Source organism: Pygocentrus nattereri, chromosome 16, assembly GCF_015220715.1.
Source record: "Pygocentrus nattereri isolate fPygNat1 chromosome 16, fPygNat1.pri, whole genome shotgun sequence".
Classification (NCBI taxonomy): Eukaryota; Metazoa; Chordata; class Actinopteri; order Characiformes; family Serrasalmidae; genus Pygocentrus; species Pygocentrus nattereri.
In genome coordinates this window covers 23,751,669-23,770,173 of record NC_051226.1, presented here as the reverse complement: position 1 = coordinate 23,770,173, position 18,505 = coordinate 23,751,669, and the positions used below count along the sequence as shown (strand labels likewise).

The window sequence follows — 18,505 nt, the reverse complement described above, 5'->3', positions numbered from 1 at the left end:
TAGTACGTCAAAATCTAATAGTAAACTAGCTTATAAAACAGTAAATATAATTCCATAAATTAAAAAGGGGTCATGAACTGCAATGTTGTAACAATGGACTGGTTAAACTCCTTCACACTTCTTTGAAGTCTTTGGACCTCTAGTCTCTGTGCTTCCTCGCTTTTCTTTTAAGGACTGGTAACACCGAGCCCTTACACGGATCTCACTATCTACAACACTGGACACTGAGAAGGATATAATTTAACACAATAATTCATATTAGACACTGTGTATTTACTTCTTAGACATATATTTAAAGATCTCTAAATGCTGAAACTACCTAACATTATTCATCTTGTCTGTGATATTAAGGTAGCTAGCTAACTAACCACAACACTGGGAGCCAGCTAACAATTTACCTTCATTATCAAAAATAAACTGCTCAACAAAGAATTTTTATCCCTTATCAAGGATTGCATGTTTGGTGCTTGATAGCTTTTCCAATTCTGACCTTATCGTCCTGCCAAAAGCCCATGAGTTCAGCCAAAAATTATGAATAATTTAACGCAGCCATATTCATAGCAGAGCGACACAGAAATCAGAAATAAGTTTACACATAACCCCTCCTCCGTGCGTGAAAAACGCCTGTTGCAGGCTGTATGGTAAAAAAAAAATTGTATGCAATTTAAGTGATGAAGCAGTGATAATACTAATTTTGAGGTTCATTTACAGCATTTGGCTGATGCTCTTACCCAGAGTGACTTACAATTTGATCATTTTACATAGGTAGGCCAAGGCGGTGTTAGGAGTCTTGCCCAAGGACTCTTATTGGTATAGTGCAGGGTGTTTGCCCAGGTGGGGATTGAACCCCAGTCTACAGTGTAGAAGGCAGAGGTGTTAACCACTAAACTATCCCAACCACATGGATGTGAATATTTATTACCATATCTACTCATATATAGGAGAACATAGCAAAGGTTCTGTTACAGGTCAATGTATTCCATATCTAGCAAAAACCTATGTGTTCTCAAGGGCTCAAATTATAAGTTTTGCTTGTTCCAACAATCATGAGTTCCAACTTCTTAGACAAGGCCATCTGAATACAGGACATTAGTCTAGATTAATCTCCATAAGACTTGCCTCCTTTTTATTTTGTTATTTTACTAGTTAATCAATTGATAGAAAGGCTTTCTTAATTCTATTAAGGACTATTATTGTTATTAATATTTCATTGGGTCATATGCTCTGTAGTGAGCATATTTTTATAGCACACGCACCCAAATTTGTCCGTTTATGTACTTTCAACAGATTCTGTGTTATTCATTATCGCCCTCATCAAACCTTATCAAGCCATTCAATCCCTGTGAATATTTGTGCTCTTCTATTGCAGGAGTCTACATACCAGCAGCAGGAGGAGGAGCTGGAGCTGGATTAGGGGCTGGCATTGGAGCTGGAGTTGGACTTGGTACTGGAACTGGTCTAGCAGGGGGTCTTGGAGCTGTACCTGGAACTGGAACAGGTCCAGCAGGAGGCGTAGCAGCAGGACTTGGCCCTGGAGGCATAGGGACCGGAATCCATCCAGGGACTGGTCTGGGTGCTGGCCCTGGAGGTGGACTAGGAACCGGAGCAGGAGGTGGTTGATATTTTCCTTTTAAATTAACTTGAAGAGCTCTAGTGTTACTTTCCTATAGAAATAGGAAATATGACCTTTCTACCACTGAAGGTTTTTTTTTGCCTTTAGACAGCTAAATCCTTCACAACTTATATATATATATATATATAAATATATAAGTGTGTATGTGTGTGTATATATATATATATATATATATATATATATATATATATATATATATATAATATAACTTATACATATGTGTGTGTGTTAATGAAATAACTGGTAATAGACGACTTCTTTTACTTTTAAATGTATTCTCCATCGTCGCTGTTTGCACCAGCTGCTAGCTAACGTTTACTTCCCTGGTGTGCATCTCTCTCTCTCTCTCTCTCTCTCTCTCTCTCTCTCTCTCTCGTGCCTTTTGTCAACTCGCGTTACTTGTGAAAAACCGTAGTTTTGGGTTTTTTTTCCCCCCAAGTATTTAAGCTGCCAGTATCGCCTTACCGAGATTTTCGTCGTGACGAGCGGGTTTAGCCGTCTTTAAGTGTAGAGGACGTGGACGTCATGTAGCAGTGACGCGACATCAGGGGCGACACAGCTCGGTCTCTGCCATATTCAGCTCCGTATTCATCTGTCCTTACGTTTTCCGCCATTTCCACGCCCAAAATACTGCATGCAGTTAAGTCTGTAAGATTTTTAAAACTTCCCAAAAAAAGCACATTCTGTGTCTTTATTATTCTCACCCAGAACCTCATAACTATGTGAGCAGCGCTGTGGACACAGGCCAGTCCACCGTGAGAGAAAATGGGGCGAGTGAAGTAATAGTGAATAACAAAAATAAAATATTAATGATAAACTAGATCCACACTGAATATGGGGCGAGTGAAGTAATAGTGAATAACAAAAATAAAATATTAATGATAAACTAGAGATCCACACTGAATACGGGGCGAGTGAAGTAATACTGAATAACAAAAATAAAATATTAATGATAAACTAGATCCACACTGAATACTTGTTACGTCAGTGGGGTTACTTTTATCATCTGTTATTACACACACAATTTCTGAAACCGCTTATCTTTGGGGCAGTCATGGGCTGGAGGTTAGGGAATCGGCCCTGTGACCAGAAGGTTGCCGCTTCAATCCCAGAGCCAATAGTAAGTGACTGAGGTGTCCTTGAGCACGGCACCAAATCCCCAACTGCTCCCATGGGTGTTGCGTATAGGTCTGCCCCCTGCTCTGGGCAAGCGTGCTCACTGCCCCTTATGTGTGTGTGTGCTCACTAGTGTGTATGTGGTGTTTCACTTCACAGATGGGTTAAATACGGAGGTGAAGTTTCCCAGTTGTGGGACCAATAAGGGTTACTTAATCTTCTGGGTCGTGTGGGGATATCTGTTATTAGACATTGCACTTTTTTTTTACAAATGCATCTGCTTCCTCTAGCACACCCCCTTCCTTGTAAAGGTCCACATATGGGTTTTAAAAATCTATTCCTCCTAGGCGTACTAACGTTACTGCTTTATGTAAAAAATGTTAAATAACTCAAATGCAATTTTTACCTAGATATGAACAGACACTTCACTTTTATCACTTTACTTAATGATGTTTTTATTATAGCAATTCACTTACAATATGTACACTTTTACATTATACTTTTCCCTTCATTTTTCTCAGTAGTACCAGGCAGCATTCTTGGTTACAAGCCAGGGAAGGCACGAGGTGAATGACACCATTTAATTTTTTATAACGCTCTATCGTTGTAATATTGAATCAAATTGTTATTTTGGCATATTTGGTATAGTTTTTAAAGGCAACAGACAAATGTTTATCAAAAGTAAGCCAAATTTTGTTTTTTCGTTGTAGGTCCTGGTGCAGTAGGAGCTGGATTTGGAAGGCCAGGTGCTGGAACTGGAGCATTTGGCCCTGGTCTTGGACCAGGAGGAGTTGGCCCAGGTGGTTATGGTGCAGGCCTCGGAGCAGGTCAACGAGCCACTGGAGGTGTTGGAACTGGTGGACTAGGTGTTGGGGGGTTGGGCACTGGAGGCATTGGAGCAGGTATGCAGAAGTTCTGATAAGCTCTGATTTTTGAGTATAGTTTGTCAGTAAACACCTAGAAATGTTTCCTTTTCTGAACAATCAAATGCAGTCTTGGTGAAATTTCGCTGTAACCTGTCTGTTTCATGTTCCCAGGCCCTGGTGTAAAGTCTCCCAAATCAGGTTTGTAACCAACTGCACTTGTAGCAAGTGTGTGATAATTTAGGGTGTCATAGGATATTGTAGCTACGAATCAACAAATACTCCTCCATCATCACGAGTTACTGAGAATAATGGATAGCACTGTATTACAGGATATGGTGGCCGTGTTGGGTTTGGACCTGGTGGTGTGGGTACTGGCATTGGACAAGGAGGCGTTGGTCCTGGAGGCTTTGGATCAGGGGGCATTGGACCAGCAGGAATTGGTCCAGGAGGCATTGGACCAGGAGGAGTTGGTCCAGGAAGCATTGGACCTGGTGGAATTGGTCCTGGAGGAGTTGGTCCTGGAGGAATCAGACCAGGAGGAATTTTTCCCTCTGGAGCAGGTACGATAATTCACAAAGTTGACCAGGGCCACCTACATGATCCACTTGCTTCAAAATGATGGTTAAAGACTTTTGAAAGGATTTGTAATACTCATGACTTTGCTGAAACAAATTTATAGCACTTTTCTGAACAATCTGCCATTTAAATAAACAATAATAATATAAAATAAATCAAGAGTAGGGAAGGCTAGGGGCTCTGAGTGTGAAAGGATAGCTTTGTCTTATCTTTTGTCAGTTTAATGGAATTATGTTCAGTTGTAGACATCTCACACACCTCAAATAGATACAATGATTGGCTGCATATCACGGTTGATTAGCGACCCAAATTTATGTTTACTAACAACTAATGTTCAAAGCTCTTAAGGGGATGGACTTTGTTGGGCTGGCCAACCCATTGTACTTCAGGTAGAAGTCTTCCACCCAGACTTTGTGAATCTCCACCTTTTGCAAACACATTGTTCATTTCCATGTCTTAACATTTCTAGAGTCATCTCGGTATTCAATGTGGATAAAATATGAGTAACCTTTACCAAAGAACAACTTTCAATCTGAGATTTTATTCTGGTTGTTACACTCCACTGGATATATTAGTTATCCTGTCGTTATTGTTCTTCATGACTTAACCCTCTCAATCTTCAACGTTTTTACCAGGAGCTGCTGTCAAGCCTCCGAAAACAGGTGAGATAGAATATAACCATAGTAATCCACTTAATGTTTTTGAGTACATTGCAGGTATAGATATCCAAGAGTGGTACATTTTAGCAGATCATGTCATGATTTATTTACACATGTTCTCTCTAGGACTAGGATATGGTGGTCAGGGTATTGGCACTGGAGGACTTGGCACTGGTGCGCTAGGAGGCACTGGATTTAGACCAGGAGGGGTTGGGCCTGGAGGTGCAGGACTTGGTGGGCTTGGTGTTACCAGTCCAGGCACTGGTACTGGTTTAGGGCCAGGAAGTCTTGGACAAGGTAAGGGAACATTAGCTCAGTAAAAATAATCGAAGTTCCAATATTTGTGTAAATTTTTCTTGGTGATCTTATTGATAATTAAACTTTATTTCACTTTGACAGGAATCTGGAAACCTGCAAAGACAGGTGAGAAACATTTTATTCTATATTTGAGCGACTGATTTGGGGTTTTTTTTATTTGCAGATGACGAGACAAAACAAATTAAACAGCATAATGCTGATTAGATAGACTCTTCATTCAAACTGCATGCTAGAAAAGCTCTTTTGCATACATTTCACAGATTTAACAAAAAACATAAAATGATTTATGTAATTTTCTGAACAGGATATGGAGGGAGGGGTGTTGGTGGAGGGCCTGGCACTCTTGGAGCAGGGGGAGTAGGTCCTGGAAGTATTGGTCCAGGAGGAGTGGGTCCTGGTGGTCTTGGCCCTGGAGGAGTGGGTCCTGGTGGTCCTATTTCAGGAGGAGTAGGCCCTGGTGGTCTTGGTCCAGGAGGAGTAGGTCCTGGTGGATTTAGTCCAGGAGGAGTCAGACCAGGTGGCTTTGGAAGAGGTTAGAAATGATATGCCGATATCTTAAATATAAACAACTAGTCTCAAACTACATGGAGTTGCAGTAGAATTTTCTGACAAAAACACAATTTAAGTAAAAGAAATCCATTGCAGTTTGATCCAAAACTAGATTCACGGAAGTGAATGTGCAGCTCTTGACAACCCTTTGTGAGTAGTGATCAAAGCTCAGGAAGACCGTCTACAAAGATCAAAACTTTTAATATATTTCCTTCTTAGACTGTTAAGCCATGTGGTACCCATCCATCCATCCATCAATCATCTTCCGCTTCTCAAGGGTTCAGGTCGCGGGGGCAGCATCCTAAGCAATGAGGCCCAGACCTCCCTTTCCCCAGTCACTTCCACTAGCTCCCTGGGGGGGATTCCGAGGCGCTCCCAGGCCAGCTGGGTGATATAGTCACGCCAGCGTGTTATGGGTCTTCCCCGGGGTCTCCTCCTCTCTCTCCCAAGGGAGGTGTCCAAGAGGCATCCTAACAAGATGCCCGAACCACCTCAGCTGGCTCCTCTCGATGTGGAGAAGCAGCGGCTCTACTCAGAGTCCCTCCCGGATGACCGAACTTGACCATAGGTGAGGGTGGGAACATAGATCGACCAGTAAATCGAGAGCCTTGCCTTATGGCTCAGCTCTTTCTTTACCACAACAGACCGGTAAAGAGCCCGCATCACTGCTGACCCAGCACCAATCCGCTTGTCAATCTCCCGCTCCCTTGTACCATCACTCGTGAACAAGTGGTCATCCCCGACCCAGAGAGGGCTCTCCACCCTTTCCCGCCTGAGAACCATGGCCTCGGATTTGGAGGTACTGATCCTCATCCCGGCCGCTTCACACTCTGCTGCAAACCGATCCAGCGAAAGCTGAAGTTCACGGCCTGATGTCCCCAATAGGACCACATCATCTGCAAACAGCAGCGATGTGACCCTGAGGTCACCAAACCAGACACCCTCCATCCCCTGACTGCGCCTAGAAATTCTATCCATAAAAATAATGAATAGAATCGGTGACAAAGGGCAACCTTGACAGAGTCCAACTCTCACTGGGAACTAGTCTGACTTACTGCCAGCCATGTGAACCAAACTCCTGCTTTGTTTGTACAGGGCCTGAATGGCTCGTAGCAAAGAGCCATGTACCCCGTAGTCCCGAAGCACCTCCCACAGAATACCCCGGGGAACACAGTCGAATGCCTTCTCCAAATCCACAAAGCACATGTGGACTGGTTGGGCAAACTCCCATGAACCTTCCAGAATCCTGGAGAGGGTAAAGAGTTGGTCCAGTGTTCCACGACCAGGGCGGAACCCGCACTGCTCCTCCTGAATCCGAGGTTCGACTATAAGCTGGACTCTCTTCTCCAGTACCCCTGCATAGACCTTACCAGGGAGGCTGAGGAGTGTGATTCCCCTGTAGTTGGAACACACCCTCCGGTCCCCCTTTTTAAAAAGAGGCACCACCACCCCAGTCTGCCAGTCCAGTGGCACAGCCCCCGATGTCCACGCAATGTTGAAAAGGCGTGTCAGCCAAGACAGCTCCACAACATGCAGAGCCTTGAGGAACTCGGTACAGATCTCATCCACCCCTGGAGCCCTAAGTAATGGACAAGCCTATTCCCATGTCCCCAGACTCTGCCTCCTCACTGGAGAATGTGTTGGTGGGATTGAGAAGGTCCTCAAAGTATTCCTTCCACCGCCCAATGACGTCTTCAGTCGAAGTCAGCAGCACACCATCTCCACTATATACAGTGCTAGTGGCACACTGCTTTCCCCTTCTGAGTCGCCTGACGATTTGCCAGAATCTTTTTGGAGCCGACTTAAAGTCACTTTCCAAGGCCTCACCTAACTCTTCCCACACCCGGGTTTTTGCCTTGGCAATGACTGAAGCCGCAGATCTCTTGGCCTGTCGATACCTGCCAGCTGCCTCTGGTGTCCTACAGGCCAACTATGCCCGTAGCCATGTGGTACCCTTTAGGTGCAAATATTATTTCCCTTGGAAAACTTTAGTACTGCTCTACATAAATAAAACAAACAAATGTTTAATAAATTATTTTCTGACAGTTTAATTCATTAAGAACTCTTATACATTATACCCTATTGGCTTTAATTGAGATGTTGTTATTATGGACTAGGATAAAATACAGTACAGCATTACAGTACCTTTAGTGTTACAGAAATTTACTACTGATACAAAAAAAATGTTTTTGTAATATATGGTATTTGCTGTTTCTGTTTTTAGGAGTTGGTGGAAAACCTCCAAAAACAGGTCAGTAGAAGTGGCTGTATGACTGCATTTTTCTTTCAGAACACTATATACCCTGGCAGAGGAGAGCATGAAGAACATTAATAAACATTAAATAATAATGTTTCTTCTGATGGTTCTGTAGTTTAGGTGGACTTGGTATAAAACAGATTTTCCTATGAAACACTTATGTACTGTCAATATATTCCAACATATATACAGAAATTGTAAGATGTTTTCAAAATATTGCTTTTTGTATGGTTGGAGGTTTGGGCCAGACTGGAATTGGACCAGGCGGAATTGGCACGGGAGTTAGACCAGGTGGACTTGTGCCAGGAGGAGCTGGTCCAGGTGGGCTTGTGCCAGGAGGAGCTGGTCCAGGTGGACTTGTTCCAGGAGGAGCTGGTCCAGGTGGGCTTGTTCCAGGAGGAGCTGGTCCAGGTGGGCTTGTTCAAGGAGGAGCTGGTCCAGGTGGACTTGTTCCAGGAGGAGTTGGTCCAGGTGGGCTTGTTCCAGGAGGAGTTGGTCCAGGTGGGCTTGTTCCAGGAGGAGCTGGTCCAGTTGGACTTGGGCCAGGAGGAGTTGGTCCAGGTGGACTTGTTCCAGGAGGAGTTGGCATAGGCTTTGGTCCTAGTAGAGTAGGACCTGGTAAGCTTCTTTAATTTACTCTATTTATCAAAAACACAAAATCTGGATTGCTGAGGGAATCAATACACCCAGTGTTGTCTGAATAAGTCAAGCACATTACATTTTGTATTTAAATTTTGTAAGTGCATTTGATTTGTGGCCTTCAGGTGGTTATGGAGGATATGGCAGTGTCGGTGGCCCTGTAGGCCTGTACCCTGGTGCTGGCCAAAAACCAGCGAAAACAGGTAGGTAAATGACAGGTCTTATTTGATATTTTTGGTGCTTTTAGTTTTTAACTTTAGGACATTAAATAGCTGAAAAATCTACATTAGGACCTAGAGGAACTAGTTGAAGGTACAGGAGTTGGACCTAGTGGCATAGGACTCATTCCTGGTATAACTGGTATCTGTCCTGGTGGCACAGGTATTGGTGCTGGAGGTACTGGAGTTAGCTCTGGCAGAGTCGGAGTTGGCCCTGGTGGTGTTGGAATTGCACCTGGTGGAGCAGGAGTTGGACCAAGTGGTGCAGGAATCTTCCCTGGAGCGGGGGTCGGCCCTGGTGGAGCGGGGGTCGGCCCTGGTGGTGCGGGGGTCGGCCCTGGTGGAGCGGGAGTCGGCCCTGGTGGAGCGGGAGTCGGCCCTGGTGGAGCGAGAGTCGGCCCTGGTGGAGGTAGCTACAAAAACATGCCTCTTGTTTTATTGTATTGCTTGTTGAATGTGCATTTCCTGGCCATTTCATTAAGTACACCTTGTATGTACACTCTTGTCCATTTTATCAGCTCCACTTACCTGTAGTAGCACTTTGTAGTTCTACAATTACAGACTGTAGTCCATCTGTTCCTCTGCATACTTTGTTAGCCCCCTTTTACCCTGTTCTTCAATGGTCGGGACCCCCACAGGACCACCACAGAGCAGGTATTGAGTAGTAGATTATTCCCAGCGCTGCAGTGATGTCACGATTGGCCCCTCCCAGTCCTGTCCATGTGTTCGTGTTGTGTTTTGGTTTAGCCCGTGTGTTCTTTGTCTTGTTTTTTTTTTAGTCCAGCCCCCTCGTCTCATGACTCCACCCCTGATTGTTTCTACCTGTGTTCCCGCCTGTTCCTCATTTACCCTTATGTATTTGAAGCCTGTGTTTTCCCCTGTCTGGTTACTGATCTTTGTTCTGGTTGTACTATTTGTGTTTGAACTGTTTGATTGTTTGATTCTGGTTTGTCTGTCATGTCTGCCCCCCGTTCTATCCGTGTTGGCTCTATGACCCTGGACCATTTAGACTATGACCCTGGATTTGCAGATAATAAACTTTGGTTATCTCCGCATATGCGTCAGCCTCCTCTCTCCCAGGCATTACAAGTGACTGTTAGTGACAGAACAGTGATGCTGGAGTTTTTAAATACTGCATGCACTTACTGTCCACCCTATTACACACTTAAATTGTGGTTCCACTATGTAGATGTAAGTTCAGAGACAGTAGCTCATCTGTTGCTGCACAGTTTGTGTGGGTCATCCTTTAGTCTTTCATGATCATTTTTTGTTGGTGGACTATTCTCTGTTCTGTATTGACACTGAGGTGTTTAAAAACTCCAGCAGCACTGATGTGTCTGATCCAATTGTGCACACACTAACACGTCACCATCACCTCAGTGTCACTGTAGTGCTGAGAACCACCCAAATAACACCTGTTCTGTGGTGGTCCTTCCTGTGGAGGTCCTGATCATTGAAGAACTGGATGAAAGGGGGGCTAACAAAGTATGCAAAGAAACAAAAATATATAGTCTGTAATAATAGAACTACAAAAAAGAGTTGATAAAATGGACAGTGGAGAAACACTAGTTTGTGTATATCTGTATGTGTGTTGACTATCTTCCTCTAATCTTCTTGGCCCTATAGTGCCAGTTCTGCCACAAACTGGACCACAAGGTACTGGACGTAAAATTGGCAAGCCTGGGAAAGCACCAGTGCCAGGTGGTCATGTATCTGCTTTATTTAGCATCACACCGAGTTTATAAAAGCAAAATGTGTTGTAAAGGTTATTGTTTTATATTTTAATTAGGAATTGGTGTTCCTGGGTTGTACCAGGGTGGTATTGTCCCTGGGCAAGGTGAGTGTACTGCTGAAGAGATTGATATTTCTGAGATTTTTCTCATTGAGAATGTTAGCAACAGACATTTAGGCCAAGTTCTCTCACATAGGTTTTGGTGGCCAAGGAGTTCTACCAGGCGTAGCTACAGGATCTCAGACTTGTGAGTTTTCAACTGTTTCAATAGTAGAATCAACAATTTGTCTGCTGAATAATCTACTATCATCTGATCATTGCTGTCCCTCTTATAGCTCAGCTTGGTCAAGGCACACTTGGAGCTAATGGTGAGAACATTTACAAATATGTTCAAACTATAAAAGTCCACAATATATCAGAACCAAAAGTGCTCTTTAATTTTCTTTTATTTTTATTTTTTGCAGGTGGTCGCGGGAGTTTTGCAGGTCAACAGCTTCCAGGGGTGTTCCGTGGATACCCACTCATTTCTCCAAAGTCTGGAGGTATTGTGATGCATGATGCATAATACAAGTAGCAAATCTACAATTCTCAGCAAATATTCTTAAACATCCTTACAACACTTTAGTAATGTAGAATGAATCGATCTAGGGTAGAGTTACATGTCTTGCCAGTAAGTGATGCACAAGTTAAATTAACCAACTGTTCCTGGATATTTTGCTTGGTTTGTTCATCCACATAATCTTTCAGTTGTCTTCTTTTTTGCATTTTCCCCAAAGTACACATGCAGATGTATGAGTAATACCAAAATAAAAATTACCTAACTTTACCAACTTGCTTTTCTTTATAGACTATGCCCATTTTAGAGATACTGCTTGAGAATGTTGTGTGCCATAACTCAGCCTTGTTAGAGCCATGCTGCTGAGCATTATCTGTGTCCTTCTTTGACTAAATTCTGTTCTGTGTTCATTGTTTTTATTTCACTTTACATCCCTTTCAGGAGTTGGCTCAGCTAAATCTCAGGCTAAAGCAGCTAAATATGGTAAGTCAAGAACTCCATGATGAAAGACTGTGGAAAGAATAAAACTCATAGCAAGCATCAAAGAAATTCAGAGGATTATCAATTTTGCAGCTGCAGGCGGGAGAGTACCTAGTCTCCATGGTACACTTGGTGTAGGAGGTGTACCTGGTGTTGGTGCTATACCTGGGGCAGGTGGTATCCCTGGTGCTGTTCCTGGGGCAGGTGGTATCCCTGGTGCTGTTCCTGGAGCAGGTGGTATCCCTGGTGCTGTTCCTGGAGCTGTTGGTATCCCTGGTGTTGGTACTGTACCTGGAGCAGGTGGAATTGGAGGCATACCTAGTGCTGGAGGTGTACCGGGAGGGAGTGGTGTCTATCCTGGAGGTAAGTTTAGGGTACATGTGATTTTTTTTTTTTTTTTTTTTTTTTTTACTGGTTATCATCTATTTCATGAAACATAACCAGAAACAGAAAAGGAAAAGATTCTCAGAATAGTAATGTCTTTTAATAATATGTGTCATGATTTTATCCCTACCAGGAATAGGAGCCAAAGCACGGAAGTATGGTAAGGAAAATATACATTAATATGAATGCATTCACTGTTATGTGTTAAATGGAATCACAAATATATTTTTTCAGGGAAACTTGAAATCCAAGCCCAAATGAAAACTTTCAGTTAAGGCTTCCCAACAGCTTGTTTTATTAATTTATTTAAATATATGCTAATGATCTTTCACCCACAGGCTTTGGAACAGGTGGACTCCCTGGCTCTGGTGTTGGAACAGGTGGTGTTCCTGGCTCTGGTGTTGGAACAGGTGGTGTTCCTGGGTCTGGACTTGGTGGAATTCCTGGATCTGGAGTTGGTGGGCTTGGAGCTGGTGGAGTTCCTGGGTCTGGACTTGGAGTTGGTGGAGTTCCTGGGTCTGGACTTGGAGTTGGTGGAGTTCCTGGGTCTGGACTTGGAGTTGGTGGGCTTGGCGTTGGACCTGGAGGTAGCTTCTATCTGCATAGTGTTTGTGTTGAAAAGCTAATGATGTTTATTTTTGTATTTTGAATTCTATGTTGATTTTTCCTATTCCACATTTCAGGATATGCTGGAGCCAAAGCCCGAAAATATGGTAAGTCTTCTGTGTTCTTTGATAAGAGGTAATGTCTATTTTAGAAATCTGTCACAGATGCACATGTTCATTTAAGGCTTCCCAAAAGCTTGTTTTTCAATTTATTTAAATATATGCTAATGATCTTTTGGCCTCAGGCATTGGAACAGGTGGACTCCCTGGCTCTGGTGTTGTAACAGGTGGTGTTCCTGGGTCTGGACTTGGAGTTGGTGGGCTTGGAGCTGGTGGAATTCCTGGATCTGGACTTGGAGTTGACGGGCTTGGAGCTGGTGGAGTTCCTGGGTCTGGGCTTGGAGTTGGTGGGCTTGGAGCTGGTGGAGTTCCTGGGTCTGGGCTTGGAGTTGGTGGGCTTGGAGCTGGTGGAGTTCCTGGGTCTGGGCTTGGAGTTGGTGGGCTTGGAGCTGGTGGAGTTCCTGGGTCTGGGCTTGGAGTTGGTGGGCTTGGAGCTGGTGGAGTTCCTGGGTCTGGGCTTGGAGTTGGTGGGCTTGGAGCTGGTGGACTTGGAGTTGGACCTGGAGGTAGCTTCCATCTGCATAGTGTTTGTGTTGAAAAGCTAATGATGCTTATTTTTGTATTTTGAATTGTATGTTCATTGTTCCTATTCCACATTTCAGGATATGCTGGAGCCAAAGCCCGAAAATATGGTAAGTTTTCGGTGTTCTTTAATAAGAGGTAATGTCTATTTTAGAAATCTGTCACAGATGCACATGTTCATTTAAGGCTTCCCAAAAGCTTGTTTTTCAATTTATTTAAATATATGCTAATGATCTTTTGGCCTCAGGCATTGGAACAGGTGGACTCCCTGGCTCTGGTGTTGTAACAGGTGGTGTTCCTGGGTCTGGACTTGGAGTTGGTGGGCTTGGAGCTGGTGGAATTCCTGGATCTGGACTTGGAGTTGGCGGGCTTGGAGCTGGTGGAGTTCCTGGGTCTGGGCTTGGAGTTGGTGGGCTTGGAGCTGGTGGAGTTCCTGGGTCTGGGCTTGGAGTTGGTGGGCTTGGAGCTGGTGGAGTTCCTGGGTCTGGGCTTGGAGTTGGTGGGCTTGGAGCTGGTGGAGTTCCTGGGTCTGGGCTTGGAGTTGGTGGGCTTGGAGCTGGTGGAGTTCCTGGGTCTGGGCTTGGAGTTGGTGGGCTTGGAGCTGGTGGACTTGGCGTTGGACCTGGAGGTAGCTTCCATCTGCATAGTGTTTGTGTTGAAAAGCTAATGATGCTTATTTTTGTATTTTGAATTGTATGTTGATTGTTCCTATTCCACATTTCAGGATATGCTGGAGCCAAAGCACGAAAATATGGTAAGTTTTCTGTGTTCTTTAATAAGAGGTAATGTCTATTTTAGAAATCTGTCACAGATGCACATGTTCATGTTTTCAACTTTTGAGCAAGACTAGTCAAACTAGCTTTTTATCCATGTTGAGGGTGTCTACCAGACAAACCAACTGCTTTCCAATTGACTACACTGAGGCCGAAAGAAGATTTTGTAGAAGGCTGAAAATCAGTGACCCTCCTTTGTCATTCTGTTTAACAAAGCTAGCAGAAACTTGATAGTGAAAAAGGTCTATAAACAGCTGATGTATAATGGAAAACACATTTTTATTTTTAATGAATATACAGTGCATCTGGAAAGTATTCAGTGCTTCACTTTTTCCACATTTTATGTTACAGCTTTATTCCAAAATAGATTAAATTAATTGTTTCCCTCAAAATTATACGCACAATACCCCATAATGACAAAATGAAAAAGTTTGTTTGAATGTTTTGCAAATTTATTAAAAATAAAAAACAAAAAAAATAAAATGTACATAAGTATTCACAGCCCTTGCTCAATACTTTGTTGAAGCACGTTTGGCAGCCATTACAGCCTCAAGTCTTTTTGAGTATGATGCTACAAGCTTGGCACACCTATTTTTGGGCAGTTTCTCCTATTCTTCTTTGCAGAACCTCTCAAGCTCCATCAGGTTGGATGGGGAGCTCTTCAGAACTCTCCAGAGATGTTCAATCAGGTTCAAGTCTGGGCTCTGGCTGGGCCACTCAAGACCATTCAGAGTTGTCCCGAAGCCACTCCTTTGTCATCTTTGCTGCATGCCTAGGGTTGTTGTCCTGTTGGAAGATGAGCCTTCACCCCAATCTGAGATCCAGAGCACTCTGGAGCAGGTGTTCTTCAAGGATGTCTCTGTACATTACTGCATTGATCTTTCCCTCGACTAGTCTCCCAGGTCCTGCTGCCGAAAAACAACCCCATAGCATGATGCTGCCACCACCATGCTTCACTGTAGGGATGGTATTGGCCAGGTGACGAGCGGTGCCACGTTTCCTCCAAACATGATGCTTGGCATTCAGGCCAAAGAGGTTCAATCTTTGTTTCATCAGACTGGAGAATTTTGTTTCTCATGGTCTGAGAGTCCTTCAGGTGCCTTTTGGCAAACTCCAAGCGGGCGCTCTCATGCCTTGTACTGACGAATGGCTTCCGTCTGGCCACTGTACCATACAGGCCTGATTGGCGGAGTGCTGCAGAAATGATTGTCCTTCTTGAAGATTCTCTTCTCTCCACAGAGCAATGCTGAAGCTCTGTCAGAGTGACCATTGGTTTATTGGTCACCTCCCTGACTAAGGCCCTTCTACCCCTTTTACTCAAATGACCTAGGGGACCAGCTCTAGAAAGAGTCCTGGTGGTTCCAAACATCTTTTGTTTGTGGATGATGGAGGTCACTGAGCTCATTGGGACTTTCAATGCTGCAGAAATTTTTTCTGTACCCTTCCCCAGATCTGTGCCTCAATACAATCTTGTCTCTGAGGTCTATAGACAGTTCCTTGGACTTCATGGCATGGTTTGTGCTCTAACATGTACTGTCAGCTATGAGACCATATATAGACAGGTGTGATTTCCAAATCATGTCCAAACAACTGGATGTACTCCAGTCAAGTTGTCAAAACAACTGAAGGATGATCAGTGGAAACAGGATGCACCTGAGCTTAATTTTGAGTGTCATGTCAGGTTGTGAATGCTTATGCATATGTGATTTTTTTGGTTTTTATTTTTAATAAATTTGCAAAACATAAAAAAAAACCTTTTTTTCACTTTGTCATTATGGGGTATTGTGTATAGAATTTTGAGGGGAAAAATGAATTTAATCCATTTACAAATAAGGCTATAACATAACAAAATGTGGAAAAAGTGAAGTGCTGTGAATACTTTCTAGATACACTGTAGTATTAATCTAATATAGCATTGATATTGATTATTTTTGTGTGGGTAAAGCTTACTCCCTGCAATAAGTAAAAATGAAAATTCTTGAAATTAGTCTATAATGCACTTCAGAACAAAACTCTTCAGTTATACAATCAAAAATTATGTAATTTTTCTTTATATCCATAAATTATCAAAACCTTTTATGTATCTAGGTCTACTAGGAGGTGGCACACTTGGTGTAGGAGGTATACCTGGAGTTAGTGCAGTACCTGGAGCAGGTGGTATCCCTGGTGCTGTTCCTGGAGCAGGTGGTGTCCCTGGTGCTGTTCCTGGAGCAGGTGGTGTCCCTGGTGCTGTTCCTGGAGCAGGCGGTGTCCCTGGTGCTGTTCCTGGAGCAGGTGGTGTCCCTGGTGCTGTTCCTGCAGCAGGTGGTGTCCCTGGTGTTGGTACTGTACCTGGAGCAGGTGGTGTCCCTGGTGCTGTTCCTGGGGCTGGTGGTATCCCTGGTGTTGGAACTGTACCTGGAGCAGGTGGAATTCCTGGAATTGGAGGCATACCTAGTGCTGGAGGTATACCGGGAGGGAGTGGTATCTATCCTGGAGGTAAGTTTATGGTGAACATGATTTTTCACTGGTTTATGAAACTTAAAATTAAAAAAGAAGATACTCTGTATGCGCTAATGAAAATATCTTTAATAACATGCATCATGTTTTTATCCCTACCAGGAATAGGGGCCAAAGCACGGAAGTATGGTAAGGAAAATATACATTAATTAGTAAGTTAATTTGAATGAATTCACTGTTACTTATTAAATATAATTACAAATATATTTTTCCAAGGAAACTTAAAATCCAGGCCCAAATAAAAACTTCCAAGGCTTTCCAGCAGCTTGCTGTTCAATAGCTTCTTATGAGAGCAATTTTTTTTAAATTTAAATATATGCTAATGATCTTCCAGCCTCAGGCATTGGAACAGGTGGACTCCCTGGCTCTCATGTTGGAACAGGTAGTGTTCCTGGGCTTGCAGCTGGTGGAGTTCCTGGGTCTGGACTTGGATTTGGTGGACTTGGAGCAGGTGGAGTTCCTGGGTCTGGACTTGGATTTGGTGGACTGGGAGCTGGTGGAGTTCCTGGGTCTGGACTTGGATTTGGTGGACTGGGAGCTGGTGGAGTTCCTGGGTCTGGACTTGGATTTGGAGGACTGGGAGCTGGTGGAGTTCCTGGGTCTGGACTTGGAGTTGGTGGACTTGGCATTGGACCTGGAGGTAGCTACCTTCTTTGTACTGTTTGTGTTGAAAATCTAAGATTATTTTTATATGTTGATTTTTCCTTTTTCACATTTCAGGATATGCTGGAGCCAAAGCTCAAAAATATGGTAAGTCTTGTGTGTTCTTTTTTTAAAAAGTTAATGTCCATTTTAGAAATGTTATGTGACCATTTTGAAACTGAAACGCTATAGTTCTTAGCAAACGAATTATAACAGTCTTTTTTTTACATTCATTAATTTTTTTCCAGTTGACCCGGAATAAACTAAATCTTGTAATACAAGATTCATGTATCATTTGCACTTTCGTTGTCTGCTAAAGCTCAGCTTGGAAGTGCTGGTGGAGCTTTAGGTGCTGGAGCATTGCCAGGAGGAGTACCTCTTGGTGGGCTTGGGACCACTGATGTAGCAGGCAGAGGACTTGGGGGTGCCGTATATCCTGGTGGAGTTGGAGGAATTGGTGGTCTGCCTGGTGGAGGTGTAGGAACTGGTCTTGGAACTGGAGGATTACCTGGTACTGGAATTGGAGGTATTAATTAATGTTGGGTTATTATAATTAGACCATTGATATGTTTACTTAGACTATTGCATGACTTTTTCCATAAAGTTTATGGAATTTATTAAAGTTAAAGTTTATTTAATATCTGAACCTTACATTCAATTCATGCATTGAGATTAACTATTTTACAGAATGACAGGATGGAGCTTAATTTATTATTTATTTATTTTGGTCTTCTTGACTAGATCACCAGTTATCAAAGATCTGCAATAATTATTTATTTTATTAAGAGTTTATATTGCTGATGTTTTTTATGATCTAAAATTCCACAGCATATGGATCTGAAGCAAAGGCTCGTAAATATGGTAAGGCAGGAGTTTGATCATTTATATTAATAATTGAAAAGTTTCAATTTAAAATGCTGTATGTACATTTTCACAATTCTGGACAGGATGCATGACAAGAAATCTGTTGCAGATGCACAGGTTCATATGTTTTCAACTTTTGTGCAATGCGATTCAGCCAAATTAGCCTTTCATCCATGTTGGGGGAAACTACCAGACGCTAAAATTCAGCAACCCTCCATTCAGTTCTGTTACAAAAGCTTTTTTGTGTATTTAGGTCTACTAGGAGGTGCTGGTGGGATACCGGGTCAAGGGGGAATTCCGGGCAGGTTGCCTGGTTCAGGTGTTGTACCAGGTGGGACAGGAGCTGGACTTGGTGGAATAGGAAGTCTACCAGGAACTGGAGTGGCAACAGGTGGGGCAGCTGGTGGTGTACCAGGCAGTGTGCCTGGTGGAGGCTTTGGACCCAGAGGTGTGCCTAGAGGTAAACAAGCCAATTTGAATTATTTCACTTTGCTGAT

The 18,505-nt window shown here is 43.2% G+C and overlaps 1 protein-coding gene across 1 annotated transcript in view; it reads left to right on the top strand.

Annotated features, from left to right (window-relative positions):
• The window catches only part of elnb (elastin b), a 35,158-nt gene that overhangs the window by 1,732 nt on the left and 14,921 nt on the right, over positions 1 to 18,505 (top strand). The window contains exons 2-35 of the mRNA XM_037546104.1: positions 1,370 to 1,612; positions 3,271 to 3,315; positions 3,460 to 3,651; positions 3,787 to 3,813; positions 3,945 to 4,175; positions 4,827 to 4,853; positions 4,977 to 5,147; positions 5,250 to 5,273; positions 5,473 to 5,700; positions 7,942 to 7,968; positions 8,212 to 8,592; positions 8,739 to 8,816; positions 8,995 to 9,240; positions 10,458 to 10,532; positions 10,621 to 10,668; positions 10,760 to 10,810; positions 10,899 to 10,931; positions 11,028 to 11,105; positions 11,561 to 11,602; positions 11,693 to 11,962; positions 12,117 to 12,143; positions 12,322 to 12,570; positions 12,667 to 12,696; positions 12,834 to 13,214; positions 13,311 to 13,340; positions 13,478 to 13,858; positions 13,955 to 13,984; positions 16,092 to 16,481; positions 16,605 to 16,631; positions 16,837 to 17,142; positions 17,223 to 17,252; positions 17,464 to 17,670; positions 17,973 to 18,005; positions 18,262 to 18,468. Of these exons, the coding sequence (XP_037402001.1) occupies positions 1,370 to 1,612; positions 3,271 to 3,315; positions 3,460 to 3,651; positions 3,787 to 3,813; positions 3,945 to 4,175; positions 4,827 to 4,853; positions 4,977 to 5,147; positions 5,250 to 5,273; positions 5,473 to 5,700; positions 7,942 to 7,968; positions 8,212 to 8,592; positions 8,739 to 8,816; positions 8,995 to 9,240; positions 10,458 to 10,532; positions 10,621 to 10,668; positions 10,760 to 10,810; positions 10,899 to 10,931; positions 11,028 to 11,105; positions 11,561 to 11,602; positions 11,693 to 11,962; positions 12,117 to 12,143; positions 12,322 to 12,570; positions 12,667 to 12,696; positions 12,834 to 13,214; positions 13,311 to 13,340; positions 13,478 to 13,858; positions 13,955 to 13,984; positions 16,092 to 16,481; positions 16,605 to 16,631; positions 16,837 to 17,142; positions 17,223 to 17,252; positions 17,464 to 17,670; positions 17,973 to 18,005; positions 18,262 to 18,468 (4,845 nt within the window). The remainder of the gene's footprint in view (positions 1 to 1,369; positions 1,613 to 3,270; positions 3,316 to 3,459; positions 3,652 to 3,786; positions 3,814 to 3,944; positions 4,176 to 4,826; positions 4,854 to 4,976; positions 5,148 to 5,249; positions 5,274 to 5,472; positions 5,701 to 7,941; positions 7,969 to 8,211; positions 8,593 to 8,738; positions 8,817 to 8,994; positions 9,241 to 10,457; positions 10,533 to 10,620; positions 10,669 to 10,759; positions 10,811 to 10,898; positions 10,932 to 11,027; positions 11,106 to 11,560; positions 11,603 to 11,692; positions 11,963 to 12,116; positions 12,144 to 12,321; positions 12,571 to 12,666; positions 12,697 to 12,833; positions 13,215 to 13,310; positions 13,341 to 13,477; positions 13,859 to 13,954; positions 13,985 to 16,091; positions 16,482 to 16,604; positions 16,632 to 16,836; positions 17,143 to 17,222; positions 17,253 to 17,463; positions 17,671 to 17,972; positions 18,006 to 18,261; positions 18,469 to 18,505) is intronic.